This window comes from Lactuca serriola, chromosome 4 (assembly GCF_051521515.1).
Source record: "Lactuca serriola cultivar US96UC23 chromosome 4, Lser_US96UC23_V15, whole genome shotgun sequence".
NCBI classification, from domain to species: Eukaryota; Viridiplantae; Streptophyta; class Magnoliopsida; order Asterales; family Asteraceae; genus Lactuca; species Lactuca serriola.
Genome location: NC_136411.1, coordinates 283742283 through 283762479, shown reverse-complemented (window position 1 = coordinate 283762479; position 20197 = coordinate 283742283). Strand labels below are relative to the sequence as shown.

The window sequence follows — 20197 nt, the reverse complement described above, 5'->3', positions numbered from 1 at the left end:
TTGATAAATATTGAACAAGTTAGATGATGTGGAGTGGACATTTATTTAAAATTGTCTTAGTTGAAAGTACAATGCTATTTAGGATGAAGTCCCTGAATGAACGGGGGTTCGGGGGCAGAGCCCCTGGCTGGGGTCGAGCTGCCAGGTCAACGCGGAATTTTTTTATATATGTTATGTTACTATATTAAAAATGCATCAGAAATCTAATACCAAAATAAAAATATTTATATTGTCATCAAAATTTTATAAATATTGATAAATACAAACATTTTTAAATTATGATTACATTAACAAATATTAATTTTAAGTTGATAATAAATAAATAATAACGTGTATTATAAAATAAAATAATATAATTAACAAAAAGTATTTATTAAAAAGTTAAATATTTTTTTTTATAAATTTAAGATATATAAATTTGGGTATTCCATCCACATATCTAAAATATTTGAATTTTCCACAAAATCTAAAATATTTGAATTTCCCACACCCAAAATTTCAAATGACCTAGTTTTATTGACCTCACTTCACACGACCTTTCTGAAATGGGATCAAATCTCTCTAACCCTAATGCCCGCCAACCACCCAGTACTATTCGTCTTCTGTTTCGGCCGCCACCACCATCACCAATATCGCATCACTCGATTTGAGCTTTCCGTTTCTTCTGGTCGTTTTTTTGTCGTCGCTCACCATCCATCTGAATCACATTCTTAATTTCACGTCGCTCACCGTCGTCAGTACAAGGTCGCATCGAACCTCCGACGGCTTATGCTCTTCTGGATATACCCTGTTGGCGTTCCTTCTCATGCGACATCCTCTAATCCTCTGGAATCCTCCGACGTCAAACCTCGTCATCTTCCAGGTTAGTTCTTGTCCATTCAAAAATAACCTGATAAACCTTTTTTAAGTTGAATCTTAATCTGTTTGGTAGTACTGCTAGATATTCTAATAGAATGAGCATCATCACTAGTTTCGCAAATACAATCACGAGATTGTCTATCTCGGCTCATGCGAAAATTCTCATCTCAGTCTTGCTACACACCCCATTGTCGAATACAGATAAAAGAAAAGCAACAATGACAATCTCGCCCCTCTTTTCCCTCTAACCTAATCCGTGATTTTGTCTCTTCAGAGCCTTGCCTCTCTTCTACCCATCTTTTTGCCCCTTTTAATCTCAGGTGATTGGTTCACCCTTACCTCTTGTAAATTAAAGTTATATCTCTCTATATTTATGATGGGAATTTGATACTTGTTGAACTTCATGTTAAAAATGCTACGTATTTGTACACATGCCATTTACTTTCTGTTTAAGGTAATAGGGGCCTTGTTCTTGTTTTTCAATTTTTGGCTCCTATCTCTCAAGTACCCTGATTATTTTTACATAGACAAGAAGGTGGAAAAAAGGGGATGGTGTGGTCAGTGCATTGGGATTACATTCATCATCTTCCATTAGTTCTTGAATAGATGTTGTCATTTGATAAGCTACCGAAATTGGATGGTAACTATTTAATATTGTTAGATAGAAAATCAGAAATCAAATAATTCGAGTCTGTAATGTAATGTTGGATCTTGAAATGCAGTTTCTAGGTACCAAACATTTTCTACCTACAAATACAGTTCACCAATGAAAGATGTGATTACAGCAAAGACCAAATGTAAAACTGATAATGTTGTTGTTGTTGTCATCAAACTTTTCAAAATGATGTCAGATATATTGGCTTAATGGGTTGAACAATTAGTGTTGTAGAACTTCTTGGAATAGCTTCAACCTTAAAGCATAGCAGGTGAATTCAAATCCATCTTTTTCTATTTAGCATTTAAATGAGCTAAATGCAACTAATAGCAATGTACTTTCATTTAGCTGTATATATGAGCATTCTACTTACATTTATAAGGTTACGATAGGTACCAAATCCAACATCCAATCAAAGCACCAAACTTCACATTTCTAAGAAGCAGCTAGATGGAACGATCAAGCAGACAACGTGCTAAATGGACAAGCCAAAACTGTCGAAGATATGGTTCTTAATTTAGGTTACAATATATTAATTCCATTTGCAAGGTTTATAGATATGTCTTGATTACAAGTTTTCGTCTTTACTATTTAAATTGCAAACTTATGTATGAGTTTTCTTATATTATTCTTAATAATATTATGTTTTTGGGTTTTATCATTTTTATAATTGTCGATGTTCATTCAAACTTGTGACCAAATGTTACATACAACTGCAATTACAGAAATTTCATGTGGCTTTAGATAGATATTAGTCATATCATAATAAAAAAAAACATTTCAACATTGAAAATTTTGGTGTGTTAAAAAGATATCACAACTCACTTTATTAAATAATCACGTGACTAATGTTTTATGTATTGTTACGATTAAGCAATACTTGTGTGTCAAAATCATAACAATGTGTCATGCATTATTACATCCATGTGACTACAAGTTCTACAATAGTCGCAATTATAAAATTTTTATGTGACAATAAGAGACGTGCACCTATGGTTTAAGTATATGTATGTGACTATAATAAAAACAATAGTCATACTCAATAATTTTTTAATGTCTAAATGATAAAAACGGTTATATTTAAAACAAATTCTTATGGTCATAAAGTGAATATTAGTCACAATTACAAACACTATTGTGTCTAACGATAAATTACGGTTATTTTTAATTGATTTTCTATGTCGAAAGGATATAAAATAGTCATGGTTACGACTATTTATATGTCTGAATGATAGCATCGATCATGATAAATAATACAAATATGGCTGTAAGCTAATATTAAATCTGTAATTTTAATAAAATATATGCCTTTATAATACTTATGATCATGTTTAACTTAATTTTGTGTCTCTATACGATAAACAATAGTCACAATAAAAGATTGTTTTTGTGACTAATTATTAGAAAATCGCCACTTATGAAATTAATTACATGTGGCCATTTAGTGAACATGGTCAGATTTACTGTAATTGCATGTATGAAAAAGATACCCAATAGTCTTAATAAACTTTAAATAGTGTGACAATTTAATAGCAAAAAGTCACATTGAAACAACATGTATGTCGTCATTTGATGATATACAGTTATTACAATTACTAAATAAACGTATCTAAAGATGGTTTAACGCCACAATATTGGATAAAATGATTGATTTTCGGAACAAAATTCCCTACCCAATTGCCACATTTTTATAATACGGCCACATGTTCTAATATAATACGGCCACATGTCTGTGGTTTTTGTGAGGCTGTGATCCTATAAACTAGGTGTGTGGCATAAACTTAAGTAATTCCACAATTTAACATACAATCATGGATACGTAGCACATAGCAGATTATAACGTCACAGTAAAACATGTAAAATCTTTCATTACTATTACCCGCACTTTGATACATGAAAATTTTGCTCGAAAGAGCATACATCAGCGGTACTAGTCTGACAGCATAACGGCTATGAGTAGTGTAGTCACTTAAACATAGAGTCGGGGTACATAGCATAGATCCTAATGACATAGTACTAAAAACTGATACGGCTAATCCTAATCGCAGTGAGATGTGACCGGGGGTGGTGCTAAGGAAGTGGATGCTCCCTGAAGACGAGCCACCTGTCGTTCTGCGTCCTGGAGTCGGGACTCCCACCTCACCTGCCTCATGTGGAACTCTCAAAGGACGTCTCGTGTCTCCTGCTCTGCACGCTCGACCCTAGTCCATATCTGACGTACCTGGTCAGCGGTACTCTAAGCTAGGTCGTCTGTGTTCCGTAATCGTCTCACCATAACTGGAAGGGCTCGATCGGCCGGTCCTCCATCCCTCAGGTCAAAGAACTCACGTGACATGCCGAATGGGGGTCGTTGTCCATGCTGCCTGCTCCATCTCCAAAGATCAATACCCCATGGGGTGTAGGACCAGTGGGGCCTACCCGGTAAGCGGGCACCCTAATCGGATAAGGGGGGTTGATGACTTCGGACTCCGCGTCCGAATCAACCCCTTTGTTGTCGATGGGTTCCTCCTCGAGGCTTCCTTCATCTTCTTCCTCCTCCTGGTCTTCTACTGGTTCGGCAGGTTCGCCCTCGACTTCTGCCTCCGGTTCCCCGTCAGATTCTTCCTCGGGGTCTTCCTCGGGCTCTTTTTCAGGCTCTTTTTCCAACCATCCGTTATTCCCATGGTCTGGGAAATAAGGATCCCCGGGGTGGTGAAAACCAGCCATGTTGTCTGCGAGAGTGTATAATTATGCTAATATCATACCTATGCCGCTTTAGTTGTTAAATATATTGAATTGGTGTTCTCTTCTTGGGGATAAAGGGGTATGTTTTTAGGTTCCCTAGCTATCCCGTTTTCCTCAGGACATGTGATAGTTGTACCTTGGAGGGAATGTAGTTGATCAGGCTACATCCACTCCTTGATACAACTAAGAACAGTCTTGGCTTAACCGAGATACTAGCATTATCTTGTTTGGTTCGGTATTATGTTCTTTTTTCCTAATACAAGCAAGGGTGTTTTTATTGTTATGCTTTACTTGTTTTGTTCAGAGTTGTGTTAGTCCCTCTTTTTGGTTTATAGTTGCATATCAATGTGTGGTTAGATATGCTAGTTCACTATAAACAAAGCTCTGATACCAACCTGTCACACCCCCGAACCAGACGGCGGAAACGTCCGAGGGCTCTTGTGAGTTAAATTGAATACCATCACAATGATTATACATGAATCATAACATCATTCATCGCCATGCATTGAAATAATACAACTGATATCGTTTACATCCATTACATTGTTTTAGTCATTACAATTTCATAACATAAACCGTTCGATAGATATCTAAGCAAAACACCATGACATAACTTGATACTTATTCTTCGGCTTACCTGTTACATGAGAATACAAGTTATTTTGAAAAAACGTCAACAAATGAAATGTTGGTGAGTTCATAAGAAATGTTGTAGTAAAATGGTTTGGTGTAGTTTGTAAACCCATAAAATCCGATATTTTCTGAAAATAGTATTTGTTTAAAAAAAAGTGTGAAGATCCGTAAATATGTTTGTTGATTTTTAAAACATGTATAGTTGTTGAACTTTGTATACGTCACACAAGTGAAAATGTTGAACTTCCCAGGAAAACCCGATGTTTTCCCAATACGTAAAATACATGACTTGTTTATTGTTATACCGATATGTCAATTGTTTTTGATTACCCGGGTGGCGTTGGATTAATTAGGGTTTGTGAGTTGTTATAATCGCGCATTAGGAAAATGACTAGTTTATAACTACAGATTACGAACGATCCTTGAAGGCGTCGGTCGTTACTACTCACTTAATCCACCCACCCTGATTACTATTGTTTATCGTCCTAAATCTGTTTACTTTGTTTTCTCATAGCCCAACAACCGAGGAGAAAGGAGGGTACGAAGCCCCCTTTATTACCAGGAGTTATTCAAGGCTATCGGGAATGCGAAAGACACTTGGCTCAACTCGCATTTGACTTCTCGACCTCACTAGCAGTACTAATGGGCCATTAGGGCCCAATAACACATTATAGCTATTGAAAGTCCTTTTACGTAGAATTGGGTCATAAAAGGCCCAATATCACGTAAGCATAAACCCTTTGGGCCCAAAGATCATGTTGATGGGCTAGCAAGGCCCAACAAGCAAGATTTGAAACTTTCAAGCCCAAAGTTTGTATGTTGACTTATTATAGTTATTGCGTGATTAACGGATTATTTTGGTTCAACGATTTTGTATTGTTATTGATTCGAGACCGAATCAATTCGTTTGGTAACGATATGTATTGTTGAGAGTGTATTTGTTTTCCATTTTCGTCGGTAATTCGCAGATCTTGTATCTTAATTTAATTGTTTGTAAGTAGAGTTTGGCTCTTTTTTAATTACTCATCCTTTTATAAAAATAACACTTTTGGTCCTTTTATATAAAAGAATTTCATTTTTAGTCCTTAAAACACTTTTCTTGACACTTTTGTTTGATTTATTTGATGAAAACATGATTTTGACCCCAAAGTTTATTTAGTTGACAGTTTCAGCCCCTCTAGAATAGTGGTTCTCGATTAAGGACCCATTTTTCACAACTTTTACAATTTTGGCACAAAATCTAGAAAGTTTGCATTTTTAGTCCTTTTTGATAATGAAAAGCATTTTTGAACCTTATAAACATTTTATTATGCTAATTACTCCCTGTTTTACAGAAAATTTCATTTCCAGCCCCTCAACTTGTAAATTTCGCATTTTGGGGCTTATTGGGCCGAAAAGCCCAAAATTAGCCCATTAGGTTAAAATTTTACATTTTAAGTCCTTAGAAATTTCTAAAAATCAGGAAAATATTTATAGAAACTGTTTTGGACCCTCTTACCCTTCAAGAACCGTGACTTGTTGATTTTTACCCCAAGTTTGTATTTTTGACAATTTAAGCCCAAAAATGGGTTTTATGTTCAAGTATGTTTATCCTAACCTTATAAACTATTTTTCTTGAATTGATTAGTGGAAAATAGCTTAAGTTATGTTTATTTCCTTTCTCATGTCTTAGATCTCGGTTATTACACACTTTTTGATAACATATTCATCACAAAACACATGATATCACACACATACATGCATCAAATCACACATAGCATACATTTACACATAGATCAACACATTTTCTTGTATTCTCCCCCATAAAACTCATAAAAACCGAAAAGAAGGGGGTATGAAACACTTTTTGATCCTAGCAACCTTTCTTGGAGGATCTCGAACTTAGATGTTTCTAAGGTGCAAGATCACAAGTGTTGTATTAGATAAGGAAGATTGTTGGTAAAATGAAGGAGATATGTTATGAATCAAAGAGATAACTTACCAAAGATGTGAACCACTTGATGAAAACCTCTTGAATCACAAGCAAAACTCAAGATTTTTGGATGAAGAGGAAGAGAGGTGTCTTAAGTGATTTAGAGAGAATTTTTGGTGAGGTGTGTGTGTTTCTTTGTGTTGTCGGCCGAGAACAAAAGAGAGAGGAGAGGAGAGAATGTGATTGCATGGAAAGATGAGAAGTGCATGGATGTTTGAAGTGTAATGCTTAGTTATCCCCCATACAAAAATGATGTGGCATGCAAGAAGTCAACTCTTCCCTTTCTTTTGGGCTTGGGCCGAGATTTGGAGAGAAAAAGGAAGGAATTGGGCCCTTAAATGCCTAAGTCCAAATCATAGCTAATTTAGATAACTATTGGCCCAAAATAAATCAAGAAATGATTTTTATGGTCCATTAGGGCTAATTAGGTTAGTTATGGCCCAATGAGGTCCATTAAGGTGTTTTATTTCATTCTAGGCCCAATATGGCCCAAAATGTTAAAATAAATGAAAGTGGGTCCAATTAGAGCTCATTCAAGAGTTCTAAGCCCAAGATAGTCCAATTGGAAGCTTATTGGTCCATTGGGCCCAATAAGGAAATCCTAGTCCAAAATGGACTTAAACAAGGATTTCTTGGTTCTCAATAGTTTGTTGGCTATTTGTAGTGCATATATGATGTGTTTGATTGAGATTTGGTTGTTAATGAATAAGCATCTTACATGCTTTCCCATTGTTGGTTTACATTTGTTATCATTGTTCAATGTTTACAAGGCTTCAAATTCCTAGTTGTGACATTATCCCCCCGTTAGAGGGAATTTCGTCCCGAAATTCTTTTGAAAGCTAGATTTGAGAATGCTAGAATAGATGAGGGTACTTTTGCTTCATTTGATCTTCGCATTCCCACGTGAATTCTGGCTCACGCTTCGCGTTCCACCGTACTTTCATGATCGGGATGCGACTTTGCTTAGTACGCTTCACCTCCCTGTCCATGATTTCGACTGGTTCCTCAACGAGCAGGAGATTCTCGTTGATTTCAATTTCGTCAAGGGGAATGACGAGAGTTTCATCGGATAGGCACTTCTTTAGATTGGAAACATGGAACACGGGGTGAACACTGCTGAGCTCAGCGGGTAGCTGCAGTCGGTACGCCACTGGACCAATTCGGGCAAAAATCTTGAAAGGTCCAATGTATTGTGGGTTCTGTTTTCTCCATTTTCCAAAACAAATGACCCCTTTCCAGGGCGAAACTTTTAACAACACTCGATCCCCGACCTGAAACTCTAAGGGCTTTCGCCATCTATCAGCGTAGCTCTTTTTTCGGTCGCGCGATGCTTGTAGTCGAGCTCTGATTTGAACTATCTTTTCTGTGGTTTCACGTATGATCTCCGGTCCCGTTAACGTCTTGTCTGATGCTAGTTCCCTCGCTATCTGGGTGTCGCCCACCTCAGCCCAACACAACGGCGATCTACACTTACGTCCATATAGCACTTCGAAAGGAGCGACTTTGATGCTCGAATGGTAACTGTTGTTATACGAGAATTCAACTAAGGGTAAGTGGGTATCCCAGGACTTCCCAAAGTTTATCACGCATGCGCGAAGCATGTCTTCGAGCGTCTGAATGGTTCGTTCGATTTGACCATCCGTTTGTGGGTGATAAGCAATGCTCATGTCGAGATGGGTTCCCAGTGCTTTCTGAAGTGATTGCCAAAAACATGAAGTGAACCTACTATCTCTATTCGAGATGATAGACATAGGTACTCTGTGAAGCCTCACGATTTCTCGAATGTATATTCTTGTCAGCCTCTCCATCTTGTAGGATTCTTTTATTGGCAGGCAATGAGTGGATTTCGTCAGTCGGTCAATTATTACCCATATAGTGTCCAATCCATCTGACGTCTTGGGTAGCTTGGTCACAAAGTCCATAGAAATCCCTTCCCATTTCCACTCGGGAATTACTGGTTGCTGTAATAACTCCGAGGGCTTCTGGTATTCCACATTTACCTTGGCGCAAGTAAGGCATTTGCTGACATAGGTGGCAATTTCTGCCTTCATGTTAGGCCACCAATAATGTTGCTTAATATCCAAGTACATTTTGTCCTAACCCGGATGGATGGAGTATCGCGTCTTGTGAGCTTCACTCATGACTACCTCCCTAAATCCTCCAAATTTAGGGACCCAAATACGGTTCATGAAATAGTATACTCCGCCTTCTTTCACCTCTTGATTCTTCTCCATTCTGCGCAACGCTTCGCTTGTTTTGTTTTCTACCTTCATGGCGTCTGACTGGGCTGCCCTGATCTGAGTGGTTAGGTGAGATTGGATGGTTATTGAGAGAGTTTTCACGCGACGATTAGAGTACTCTTTCCGGCTCAAGGCATCAGCTACCACATTAGCCTTGCCTGGGTGGTACTTGATTTCACACTCATAATCGTTTAATAGTTCAACCCATCTTTGTTGCCTCATATTCAGCTCTTTTTGATTCAAGATATGCTGAAGACTCTTGTGGTCCGTGAAGATGGTGTACTTCGTACCATAAAGTTAATGCCTTCAAATCTTTAGGGCGAAGACCACTGCTCCCAACTCTAGATCGTGGGTTGTGTAATTCACTTCATATGTCTTGAGTTGTCGGGACGTGTAAGCTATCACCTTTCCACGCTATATGAGAACGCAACCTAATCCCTGGTTTGAAGCGTCACAGTAGACTACAAAATCTTCCGTTCCCTCTGGTAGTGATAGTACCGGGGCACTGCAGAGTGCTCGCTTCAGAGTTCAGAATGCAACTTCTTGTTTGTCCATCCATTCGAATGGTACGCCCTTTTGTGTAAGCGAGGTAAGTGGCTTGGCGATCTTAGAAAGTCCTAAGAACTGGCGAATTTCTGTGGGTGTTGTCGGAACTGCCCATCCTTCGATGGCTTTGACCTTAGAAGGATCCACATGTATTCCTTCCTGACTAACAACATGACCCAAAAAGTTCACACTACGGAACCATAACTCACACTTGGAGAGTTTTGCGTATAGCTTCTCAGTTCGCAGGGTTTCCACGATTTGTCGGAGATGTTGGCCATGCTCCTCTTCGCTTCGAGAACAAACTAGAATGTCGTCAATGAATACAATAACAAAGTTGTTGAGGAATGGTCGGCATATTCGATTCATTAGGTCCATGAATGCGGCAGGGGCATTCGTTAGACCGAAGGGCATTATGACAAATTCATAATGTCCGTAACGAGTTCGGAAAGCGGTTTTGGGAATATCCTCTTCCCGGACCTTGAGTTGATGGTACCTAGATCGTAGATCTATCTTAGAGAAGTAACTGACTCCTTGGAGCTGGTCAAATAGATCGTCGATTTGTGGGAGTGGATAGCGATTTTTGACAGTGAGCTTATTCAGCTCTCTGTAATCAATGCACATCCTAAAATATCTGTCTTTCTTCTTGACAAAGAGGACTGGAGCTCCCCATGGCGAGAAGTTGGGTCGGATGAAACCTTTGCCCAGGAGTTCACTGAGTTGGCTGGACAATTCCTGCATCTCAGCAGGAGCTAATCGGTAAGGCGATTTAGCGATGGGAGTAGCTCCTAGAACAAGATCAATTCGGAATTCAACTTGTCTCTCTGGGGGTACTCCAGGAAGATCTTCAGGAAATATGTATGGGAATTCACGTGCTACATGAATGTCTCCAACGTTAACCTCTTCCTTGGTTTTATCCACAATATGCGCCAGGAACGTCAAATCGTTCTTTCACAGATGCTTCTGTGCCTGGACGCACGAGATGAGACGAAGGTTCGTGCTAGGTTTGTCTCCGTAAATAACTAGGGTTTCATGATTTGGAAGGTGAAGGCGAACAGCCTTCTCGTGACACATAATTTCAGCATGGTGGGGCTTAACCAGTCCATGCCAATAATCACATCAAAACTCCTAATGGAAACAGGCATTAAGTCTATTCGGAAGACGTGTTGATTTAGAGTTAGGGTACATCCGATGTAGACTTCCCCAGTGGATTCGGTTTTCCCATTGGCCATTTCCACCGTAAAGGTTTCATTGAGCTTCTGGGATTGTTGTTTTAACAAATGTTTAAACTTATTGCTCACAAAACTTCGCTCTGCTCCGGTATCAAATAGGATGCATGCATAAGTGTGGTTTAGGAGGAACGTACCGGTAACGACAACGGGATCCTGAATCGCTTCTCCCTGACCCATGGTTAGCACCCTTCCTGTTCCTCCATTTCTGGGATTGTTGTTGTTGGAGGCAGTTTCGACGGAAATGCCCAGTCCTTCCACATCCATAGCAGGTGTGGCTAGGTCCTGCATTGTTGCCGCCATTGTTGGTGTTGTTGTTGTTGTTTCCCTGTTGTTGGTTCTGAGGAGGGTAGGTCCTGTAATACATTGTCGTGTGCCCCTTCCGATTGCAACCGGTGCACTGCATCTTTCTGCATTCTCCATTGTGATGGACACCTCACTTCTTGCACTTAGGAAGATTACCGGAATAAGGTCTAGGAGTACTTGGGGCAGCTGAGGCTGGAGCATGTGGTGTGGATGGAACTTGAGTGGTCGCAGCATTAACTGCCACTGTTTGCTGCTTCTTGGACGATTCGGTGCCTTGACGTCCCTTCCTCTTGTTGTTCTTCCCCTTCTTGCTATCATTTTCCTTCTTAACTTCAGTCTCCACTGGCTTCTCACCTTTCTTGTTGTTGTGGTCATACAACTTCTTGGCCAATCTCTTGGCACTGTCGAAAGTTTCAGGATTTGCAGCTATCATGTTTCCTTGGATTGGGGAGGTTAGTCCCCAGATGAATCGCTCGATCTTCTTACCTTCTGAGGTAATCATGCCAGGGCACAGCAGAGACAGTTCGCTAAACCTTGATATGTATGCATCTATATCAGCGTTTCGGATAGTGAGATTCCACAACTCTTGTTCCATTTTCTGAATTTCACCTCGAGGGTAATACTCGGCCATCAACATTTCTTTCATCTCTGTCCATGGCATGGAATTGGTTACGGGGAGTGCCATGGCTTCCACGTGTCCGTTCCACCAAGTGAGCGTTTGGTTAAAGAAAGTGCATGCGGCAAACTTCACCTTCATCTCCTTAGGGCAATTGCATATCTCGAATACCGATTCCACCTTCTCGATCCATCGTTTTAGGGTGATCATTCCTCCAGTGTCGTTAAAGGTTCGTGGTTTGGCGTTGGTGAAGTCTTTGTAGGAACATGTTTTGGTGGGTCCTTGATTCATCCTGTTGTTCGAACTACCGGCCCCTTGTCCGTTGACTCCTCCATTGTTCCTTTGATGAATTTGTGCCTTCGTTGCGGTGACCACAGCAGATACAGCTGCTTGGAATGCAGCTGAGTCGACTTCGGGTGGGGTTGGCCCAGGGTTTCCGCGAGTGGGTCGTTGAGACATCTTTCTGTCATGGAACGGAAAGATGTTGAGTGTCTGTGGTTTTTGTGAGGTTGTGATCCTATAAACTAGGTGTGTGGCATAAACTTAAGTAATTCCACAATTTAGCATACAATCATGGATACGTAGCACATAGCAGATTATAACGTCACAGTAAAACATGTAAAATCTTTCATTACTATTACCCGCACTTTGATACATGAAAAATTTGCTCAAAAAAGCATACATCAGCGGTACTAGTCTGACAGCATAACGGCTATGAGTAGTGTAGTCACTTAAACATAGAGTCGGGGTACATAGCATAGATCCTAATGACATAGTACTAAAAACTGATACGGCTAATCCTAATCGCGGTGAGATGTGACCGGGGGTGGTGCTGAGGAAGTGGATGCTCCCTGAAGACGAGCCACCTGTCGTTCTGTGTCCTGGAGTCGGGACTCCTACCTCACCTGCCTCATGTGGAACTCTCAAAGGACGTCTCGTGTCTCCTGCTCTGCACGCTCGACCCTAGTCCATATCTGATGTACCTGGTCAGCGGTACTCTGAGCTAGGTCGTCTGTGTTCTGTAATCGTCTCACCATGACTGGAAGGGCTCGATCGGCCGGTCCTCCATCCCTCAGGTCAAAGAACTCACGTGACATGCCGAATGGGGGTCGTTGTCCATGCTGCCTGCTCCATCTCCAAAGATCAATACCCCAGGGGGTGTAGGACCAGTGGGGCCTACCCGGTAAGCGGGCACCCTAATCGGATAAGGGGGGTTGATGACTTCGGACTCCGCGTCCGAATCAACCCCTTTGTTGTCGATGGGTTCCTCCTCGAGGCTTCCTTCATCTTCTTCCTCCTCCTGGTCTTCTACTGGTTCGGCAGGTTCGCCCTCGACTTCTGCCTCCGGTTCCCCGTCAGATTCTTCCTCGGGGTCTTCCTCGGGGTCTTCCTCGGGCTCTTTTTCAGGCTCTTCGTCCAACCATCCGTTATTCCCATGGTCTGGGAAATAAGGATCCCCGGGGTGGTGAAAACCAACCATGTTGTCTGCGAGAGTGTATAATTATGCTAATATCATACCTATGCCGCTTTAGTTGTTAAATATATTGAATTGGTGTTCTCTTCTTGGGGATAAAGGGGTATGTTTTTAGGTTCCCTAGCTATCCCGTTTTCCTCAGGACATGTGATAGTTGTACCTTGGAGGGAATGTAGTTGATCAGGCTACATCCACTCCTTGATACGACTAAGAACAGTCTTGGCTTAACCGAGATACTAGCATTATCTTGTTTGGTTCAGTATTATGTTCTTTTTTCCTAATACAAGCAAGGGTGTTTTTATTGTTATGCTTTACTTGTTTTGTTCAGAGTTGTGTTAGTCCCTCTTTTTGGTTTATAGTTTCATATCAATGTGTGGTTAGATATGCTAGTTCACTATAAACAAAGCTCTGATACCAACCTGTCACACCCCCGAACCAGACAGCGGAAACGTCCGAGGGCTCTTGTGACTTAAATTGAATACCATCACAATGATTATACATGAATCATAACATCATTCATCACCATGCATTGAAATAATACAACTGATATCGTTTACATCCATTACATTGTTTTAGTCATTACAATTTCATAACATAAACCGTTCGATAGATAATCTAAGCAAAACACCATGACATAACTTGATACTTATTCTTCGGCTTACCTGTTACATGAGAATACAAGTTATTTTGAAAAAACGTCAACAAATGAAATGTTGGTGAGTTCATAAGAAATGTTGTAGTAAAATGGTTTGGTGTAGTTTGTAAACCCATAAAATCCGATATTTTCTGAAAAGAGTATTTGTTTAAAAAAAAAGTGTGAAGATCCGTAAATATGTTTGTTGATTTTTAAAACATGTATAGTTGTTGAACTTTGTATACGTCACACAAGTGAAAATGTTGAACTTCCCAGGAAAACCCGATGTTTTCCCAATACGTAAAATACATGACTTGTTTATTGTTATACCGATATGTCAATTGTTTTTGATTACCCGGGTGGCGTTGGATTAATTAGGGTTTGTGAGTTGTTATAATCGCGCATTAGGAAAATGACTAGTTTATAACTACAGATTACGAACGATCCTTGAAGGCGTCGGTCGTTACTACTCACTTAATCCACCCACCCTGATTACTATTGTTTATCGTCCTAAATCTGTTTACTTTGTTTTCTCATAGCCCAACAACCGAGGAGAAAGGAGGGTACGAAGCCCCCTTTATTACCAGGAGTTATTCAAGGCTATCGGGAATGCGAAAGACACTTGGCTCAACTCGCATTTGACTTCTCGACCTCACTAGCAGTACTAATGGGCCATTAGGGCCCAATAACACATTATAGCTATTGAAAGTCCTTTTACGTGGAATTGGGTCATAAAAGGCCCAATATCACGTAAGCATAAACCCTTTGGGCCCAAAGATCATGTTGATGGGCTAGCAAGGCCCAACAAGCAAGATTTGAAACTTTCAAGCCCAAAGTTTGTATGTTGACTTATTATAGTTATCGCGTGATTAACGGATTATTTTGGTTTAACGATTTTGTATTGTTATTGATTCGAGACCGAATCAATTCGTTTGGTAACGATATGTATTGTTGAGAGTGTATTTGTTTTCCATTTTCGTCGGTAATTCGCGGATCTTGTATCTTAATTTGATTGTTTGTAAGTAGAGTTTGACCCTTTTTTAATTACTCATCCTTTTATAAAAATAACACTTTTGGTCCTTTTATATAAAAGAATTTCATTTTTAGTCCTTAAAACACTTTTCTTGACACTTTTGTATGATTTATTTGATGAAAACACGATTTTACCCCAAAGTTTATTTAGTTGACAGTTCAGCCCCTCTAGAATAGTGGTTCTCGGTTAAGGACCCATTTTTCACAACTTTTACAATTTTGGCACAAAATCTAGAAAGTTTGCATTTTTAGTCCTTTTTGATAATGAAAAGCATTTTTGAACCTTATAAACATTTTATTATGCTAATTACTCCCTGTTTTACAGAAAATTTCATTTCCAGACCCTCAACTTGTAAAATTTTGCATTTTGGGGCTTATTTGGCCGAAAAGCCCAAAATTAGCCCATTAGGTTAAAAATTTACATTTTAAGTTAGCAACCTTTCTTGGAGGATCTCAAACTTAGATGTTTCTAAGGTGCAAGATCACAAGTGGGTATGAAACTCACCTTGAGTGTGGTTTCGGTTTTGGAAAGAAAAGATGAAGAAGAATTCAATCCTAGCAACCTTTCTTGGAGGATCTCGAACTTAGATGTTTCTAAGGTGCAAGATCACAAGTGTTGTATGAGATAAGGAAGATTGTTGGTAAAATGAAGGAGATATGTTATGAATCAAAGAGATAACTTACCAAAGATGTGAACCACTTGATGAAAACCTCTTGAATCACAAGCAAAACTCGAGATTTTTGGATGAAGAAGAAGAGAGGTGTCTTAAGTGATTTAGAGAGAATTTTTGGTGAGGTGTGTGTGTTTCTTTGTGTTGTCGGCCGAGAACAAAAGAGAGAGGAGAGGAGAGAGTGAGATTGCATGGAAAGATGAGAAGTGCATGGATGTTTGTAGTGTAATGCTTAGTTATCCCCCATACAAAAACGATGTGGTATGCAAGAAGTCAACTCTTCCCTTTCTTTTGGGCTTGGGCCGAGATTTGGAGAGAAAAAGGAAGGAATTGGGCCCTTAAATGCCTAAGTCCAAATCATAGCTAATTTAGATAACTATTGGCCCAAAATAAATCAAGAAATGATTTTTTTGGTCCATTAGGGCTAATTAGGTTAGTTATGGCCCAATGAGGTCCATTAAGGTGTTTTATTTCATTCTAGGCCCAATATGGCCCAAAATGTTAAAATAAATGAAAGTGGGTCCAATTAGAGCCCATTCAAGAGTTCTAAGCCCAAGATAGTCCAATTGGAAGCTTATTGGTCCATTGGGCCCAATAAGGAAATCCTAGTCCAAAATGGACTTAAACAAGGATTTCTTGGTTCTCAATAGTTTGTTGGCTATTTGTAGTGCATATATGATGTGTTTGATTGATATTTGGTTGTTAATGAATAAGCATCTTACATGCTTTCCCATTGTTGGTTTACATTTGTTATCATTGTTCAATGTTTACAAGGCTTCAAATTCCTAGTTGTGACATGTCACTATACGCATATGGTCACACTTTTTTGGTGTGACTGTAAGTCATTTTTCTAGTGCCATTTAGAGAGTGTTTAGCTAAGCTTATTTAAAAGTGCCATTTAGAGAGTGTTTTGCTATCCAGAAAAGGCTAGCGGCGCAGCTTGTTGTCCGTTTGCCTTCAATCGATATGTATTGAACTATATAATGAAAATGTGGGATGGAAAATTATAGATTTATTTAACATAAAAAAACTTATAACTTATTAGCTTATAACGGTGTCAAAACGAAATGTTTTTTTAAATGGTTGGATTAGCTTATCTAATGTTAAAACGCTATAAATTGAACAACCAATTTTAGTCTTATAGTAAAATGACAAAAAAATGTTTTCTAGAAATGTTGGACGACTATAAGTTATAAAAAGTTTTGATAAGTTAAGAGTTAGTAACTTATTAAAAATGATTTATTTATGGTTTCAGACCATTATAAGTTATTTAATAAAAATAATAATTTATCCATACATGCATTTTAACTTATATGGATAATAAGTTAAAAAAAAAAAAGTCATTTCTTAAGCTTAACTAAATTTAACTAATACCATAGTTTAAGCCCCTTTTAACTAATACCATAGTTGAGGGACCAATCTGGAAATTTCGTAAACTCCAAATGGTCAAATAATCGATTATTCCATTTCTTCGCGACCGAAACCCTAAACATCACCAGATCTTCAACTCTCATAGATTGGTTCGTTTTCTCCCTCCCTTCTCTCATATGTATGATGAACTTCTTTGTATTAGGAAATAGTAGTAAATTTGTATTTTAGGGTTAGTTTAAAGTTCTCGCTGATGAATTTCATTTGTGTTCGCAGATTTTTTGCAGATCCGTCGGTGATTCGGTTAGCATACCAAGGCAGCGTCACTTTGTCCGATCGTCCTTCCAATCGGTATGTCTCTCTGTAAAACTCGCTGCTATCTCTCTCTCGCTACTCTATTTTTCTGTAAATTTCAATCGGTATGGAATTTGATTTCATGGTTTTTGGTGATTCTTAATTCTTGATTATTTTCAATATTGATTATTGATTCTTAACTTATAATAATACCATGCTGTTGGTGATTCTTGATGTTGTTTGGTGATTCTTGTTTCTAATACATAGATTATATGTCTACAACTGTTGAATTGATTCCACGGTTCTTGTTGATTGGTGTTAAAAATGGGCATTGTAATCAGATTTCTATGTTCTAACCTAATCAACCAACACCCTCCAGAAGTATTAATTTGTTATTGACTTACTTCTTAGTGCTACTTTCTCAGTAGGGTACTACTAGGCAGTGTTTTTTAAGTTTTTGCAAAAACTTGTTTCTCTGAGGTTTTACAATAATAATACTGCTACAGTGTTATTTTTCTTGCATTTTTATTTGGCAATTGAACTTCAGTTGATACTTTATTGAGGAATCACAGATGTATTTTTCATAAGACTTATAATGTTCTAGGATTTTGTGATGATGGCATTAATTTTGACTTTCTAAGTTGATATGGAATTTTGTTTTGTTTGTTATGAATTCTATAATGCTATCTATGGTGTTTACCTTTCTACTTGTTAGATCAAAACGGTTTTAGATTTAGATTTAGAAATTATTATTTTTAAAATTTTTTTGGATAGAAGGTTGTTTTAATATTTTAGACAAGGAGGTTGTAATTTTTAGGGTTCCAAAATAAAGAGGAAGAAGATAGATTCAAGGGTATAATCATCATTTTCACAAATTTATCGTTTTGGCTTTTAAATTTGACAAGAGAGGGACCAAAACCTGGAAATAGGGACAAAATTTTTCTTACTCAAACCATAATAAATCACCAATAAGGGTAACCAAATTTGTAGTTCATTTCTCATGTATGTTTCATTAAAGAATTGTGTTTTATAATCTTTTTTTTGCATCCTTGCACTTTTTCCCTACAACCAATGCATTAGCAACTAAGGCAGAATAATGGAGATTTTGAAAATGTCAATTCATTTATAAAAAATTAAAGCCCATAAATTTAGGAGTTAGGAAATGTAGGTTGTAGAGTATAAACACATGAAGTAAGTATATATATATATATATATATATATATATAGAAGTAGGTTCATGCGAAAATATAAATATCTTGCGAAAACGCGAAAACAGATTTTATCTTATGAAAATCAAACACATGTACTATAAAAAAATAAATTTATTAGCAATAAATTAAAGATAGTAAGTTTACATTAAATGATGTTATGGTAATATAAATTTAAAGACGGTTTTGATAATTATATTTTTTTTCACGTCCTTAATCATTTTTAAATTTATGTTTTCATAAAAAATATTAAAAATCATACTTTGCTAATATGAAACAATTTCTCATCTATCATTGATTATCATCATGTATTTCAAAGTTTAGATGAATTATTTTCCAAAATATAATGTTGAGGTGACACAATATCATAGGTTTTTCTTGTTTTCTTGTTTTCGCAAATTATTTGCATTTTCGCATGAACTCTCCCCTATATATATATATATATATATATATATATATATATATATATATATATATTTGATGTTGTTAACTTGTAGCACACAATTTGTGAGCATCAAAATCTGTTTTGTGGCTGATGTTTGATTCTATTTTATTTTTGCATAAATTTGAAGAAATGAGTGGAACCAAGATTGTTGGTGCTCTTGTAGGATCATTTGTACTTGCATTCACATGCGATTATATTATCGCTGACAAGAAGATTTTCGGAGGTATGTAATTATGTATTCGCCCTCGATCTTTTGTCTGTCCAAAAGACGTAAATGCCCTCCTTATCCTCATCATTGAAAATAGCCCTGAAAAGCTTGTCCAGTTAAAAAAAATCTAAAACTATGACCCCCTTCGTCCTATGAAAGTCATAAAGTTTTTATATAGTCGCTATCAAATATAATATGATTATTATAAAATTTCAAATTTCAAGTTAATCTCCTACTTTCGGTATGTTAGACATAACATGGCATGACAAGAGAACCTTTTTAGGGCTATTTTTGATTAATAGAACAAGGGCAATTCATGTCTTTTTGCACTAACAAGAGATCAAAATCGAATCCGCATCTCACATTTTTTCCATAAGACAAAAACTGTAATTTTTTTCCCAAACAAAGTACAACCTGTACTGTCTTGTCATGTCATCCAGTCATTATTTATTTATTTATTTTTAAAATAATTACGATAGGTACCACTCCATCTACGGTTTCAAACAAGGGATGGTGGGAAGAGACCGACAAGAAATTCCAGGCATGGCCTCGTACTGCGGGCCCACCCGTGGTGATGAATCCAATCAGCCGCCAAAATTTCATTGTCAAGGCCCATGATTAAAAATCCTAAATTTGGTCAATTTTTACCTCAAATGCTTGCTTGAACTTTCTTTCTTATGTCATTACAATTTTTAGTGCATGAGAGTTTTATATTTTTGCTAATACTCTGTAAACCAAGCATTTCATGCTGCAACTTGAAGTTTAATAAATCTTTGATTGGCTTGTTTACTTTATTGCTTCACTCTACAGCCAAAATATGCAAATGTTTTAACTGTAATGTGTTTGATTAGTTGAAACGAGGTTGTGTAGTTTGTTTGTTCGATAAATTGATTAAAGGGTAAAAAATTGTTGCATAAATAAACGTTTAAATGTTGCAAGCTCATTAGGAACTGCTTTTGGATTTTTATAAAATTGACTGCAGTTTGGATTTTTATATATTGGTTCCAAAGTGGAATATGGCTTTTTTTTTTTGAGAAAAAAGTCAAATTTCATAAAATTGACTGCAGTTTGGATTTTTATTGGTAAG

At 37.7% G+C, this 20197-nt stretch overlaps 1 protein-coding gene and 1 long non-coding RNA gene across 4 annotated transcripts; both read left to right on the top strand.

The window, feature by feature from the left end:
• Positions 1-555: 555 nt before the first annotated feature.
• On the top strand, positions 556-2158 carry LOC145100626 (uncharacterized). 2 transcript variants are annotated; one of them, XR_013705168.1, is made up of 3 exons: positions 556-862; positions 1581-1784; positions 1906-2158. It is a non-coding gene; the product is annotated as an uncharacterized LOC145100626 (long non-coding RNA). The 2 variants fall into 2 exon arrangements; XR_013705167.1 differs by having other exon boundaries at positions 556-1498.
• A 14842-nt stretch (positions 2159-17000) lies between these two features.
• Positions 17001-19899, top strand: LOC145097091 (uncharacterized). 2 transcript variants are annotated; one of them, XM_079034591.1, is made up of 4 exons: positions 17001-17107; positions 17232-17306; positions 19030-19125; positions 19590-19899. In XM_079034591.1, the coding sequence occupies exons 3-4, from the start codon at positions 19032-19034 to the stop codon at positions 19730-19732; spliced, it is 237 nt and encodes a 78-aa protein (XP_078890717.1). In that variant the 5' UTR covers positions 17001-17107; positions 17232-17306; positions 19030-19031; the 3' UTR covers positions 19733-19899. The 2 variants fall into 2 exon arrangements, with proteins under 2 accessions (XP_078890717.1, XP_078890718.1); XM_079034592.1 differs by lacking the exon at positions 17001-17107 and adding an exon at positions 17112-17136.
• Positions 19900-20197: the final 298 nt, after the last annotated feature.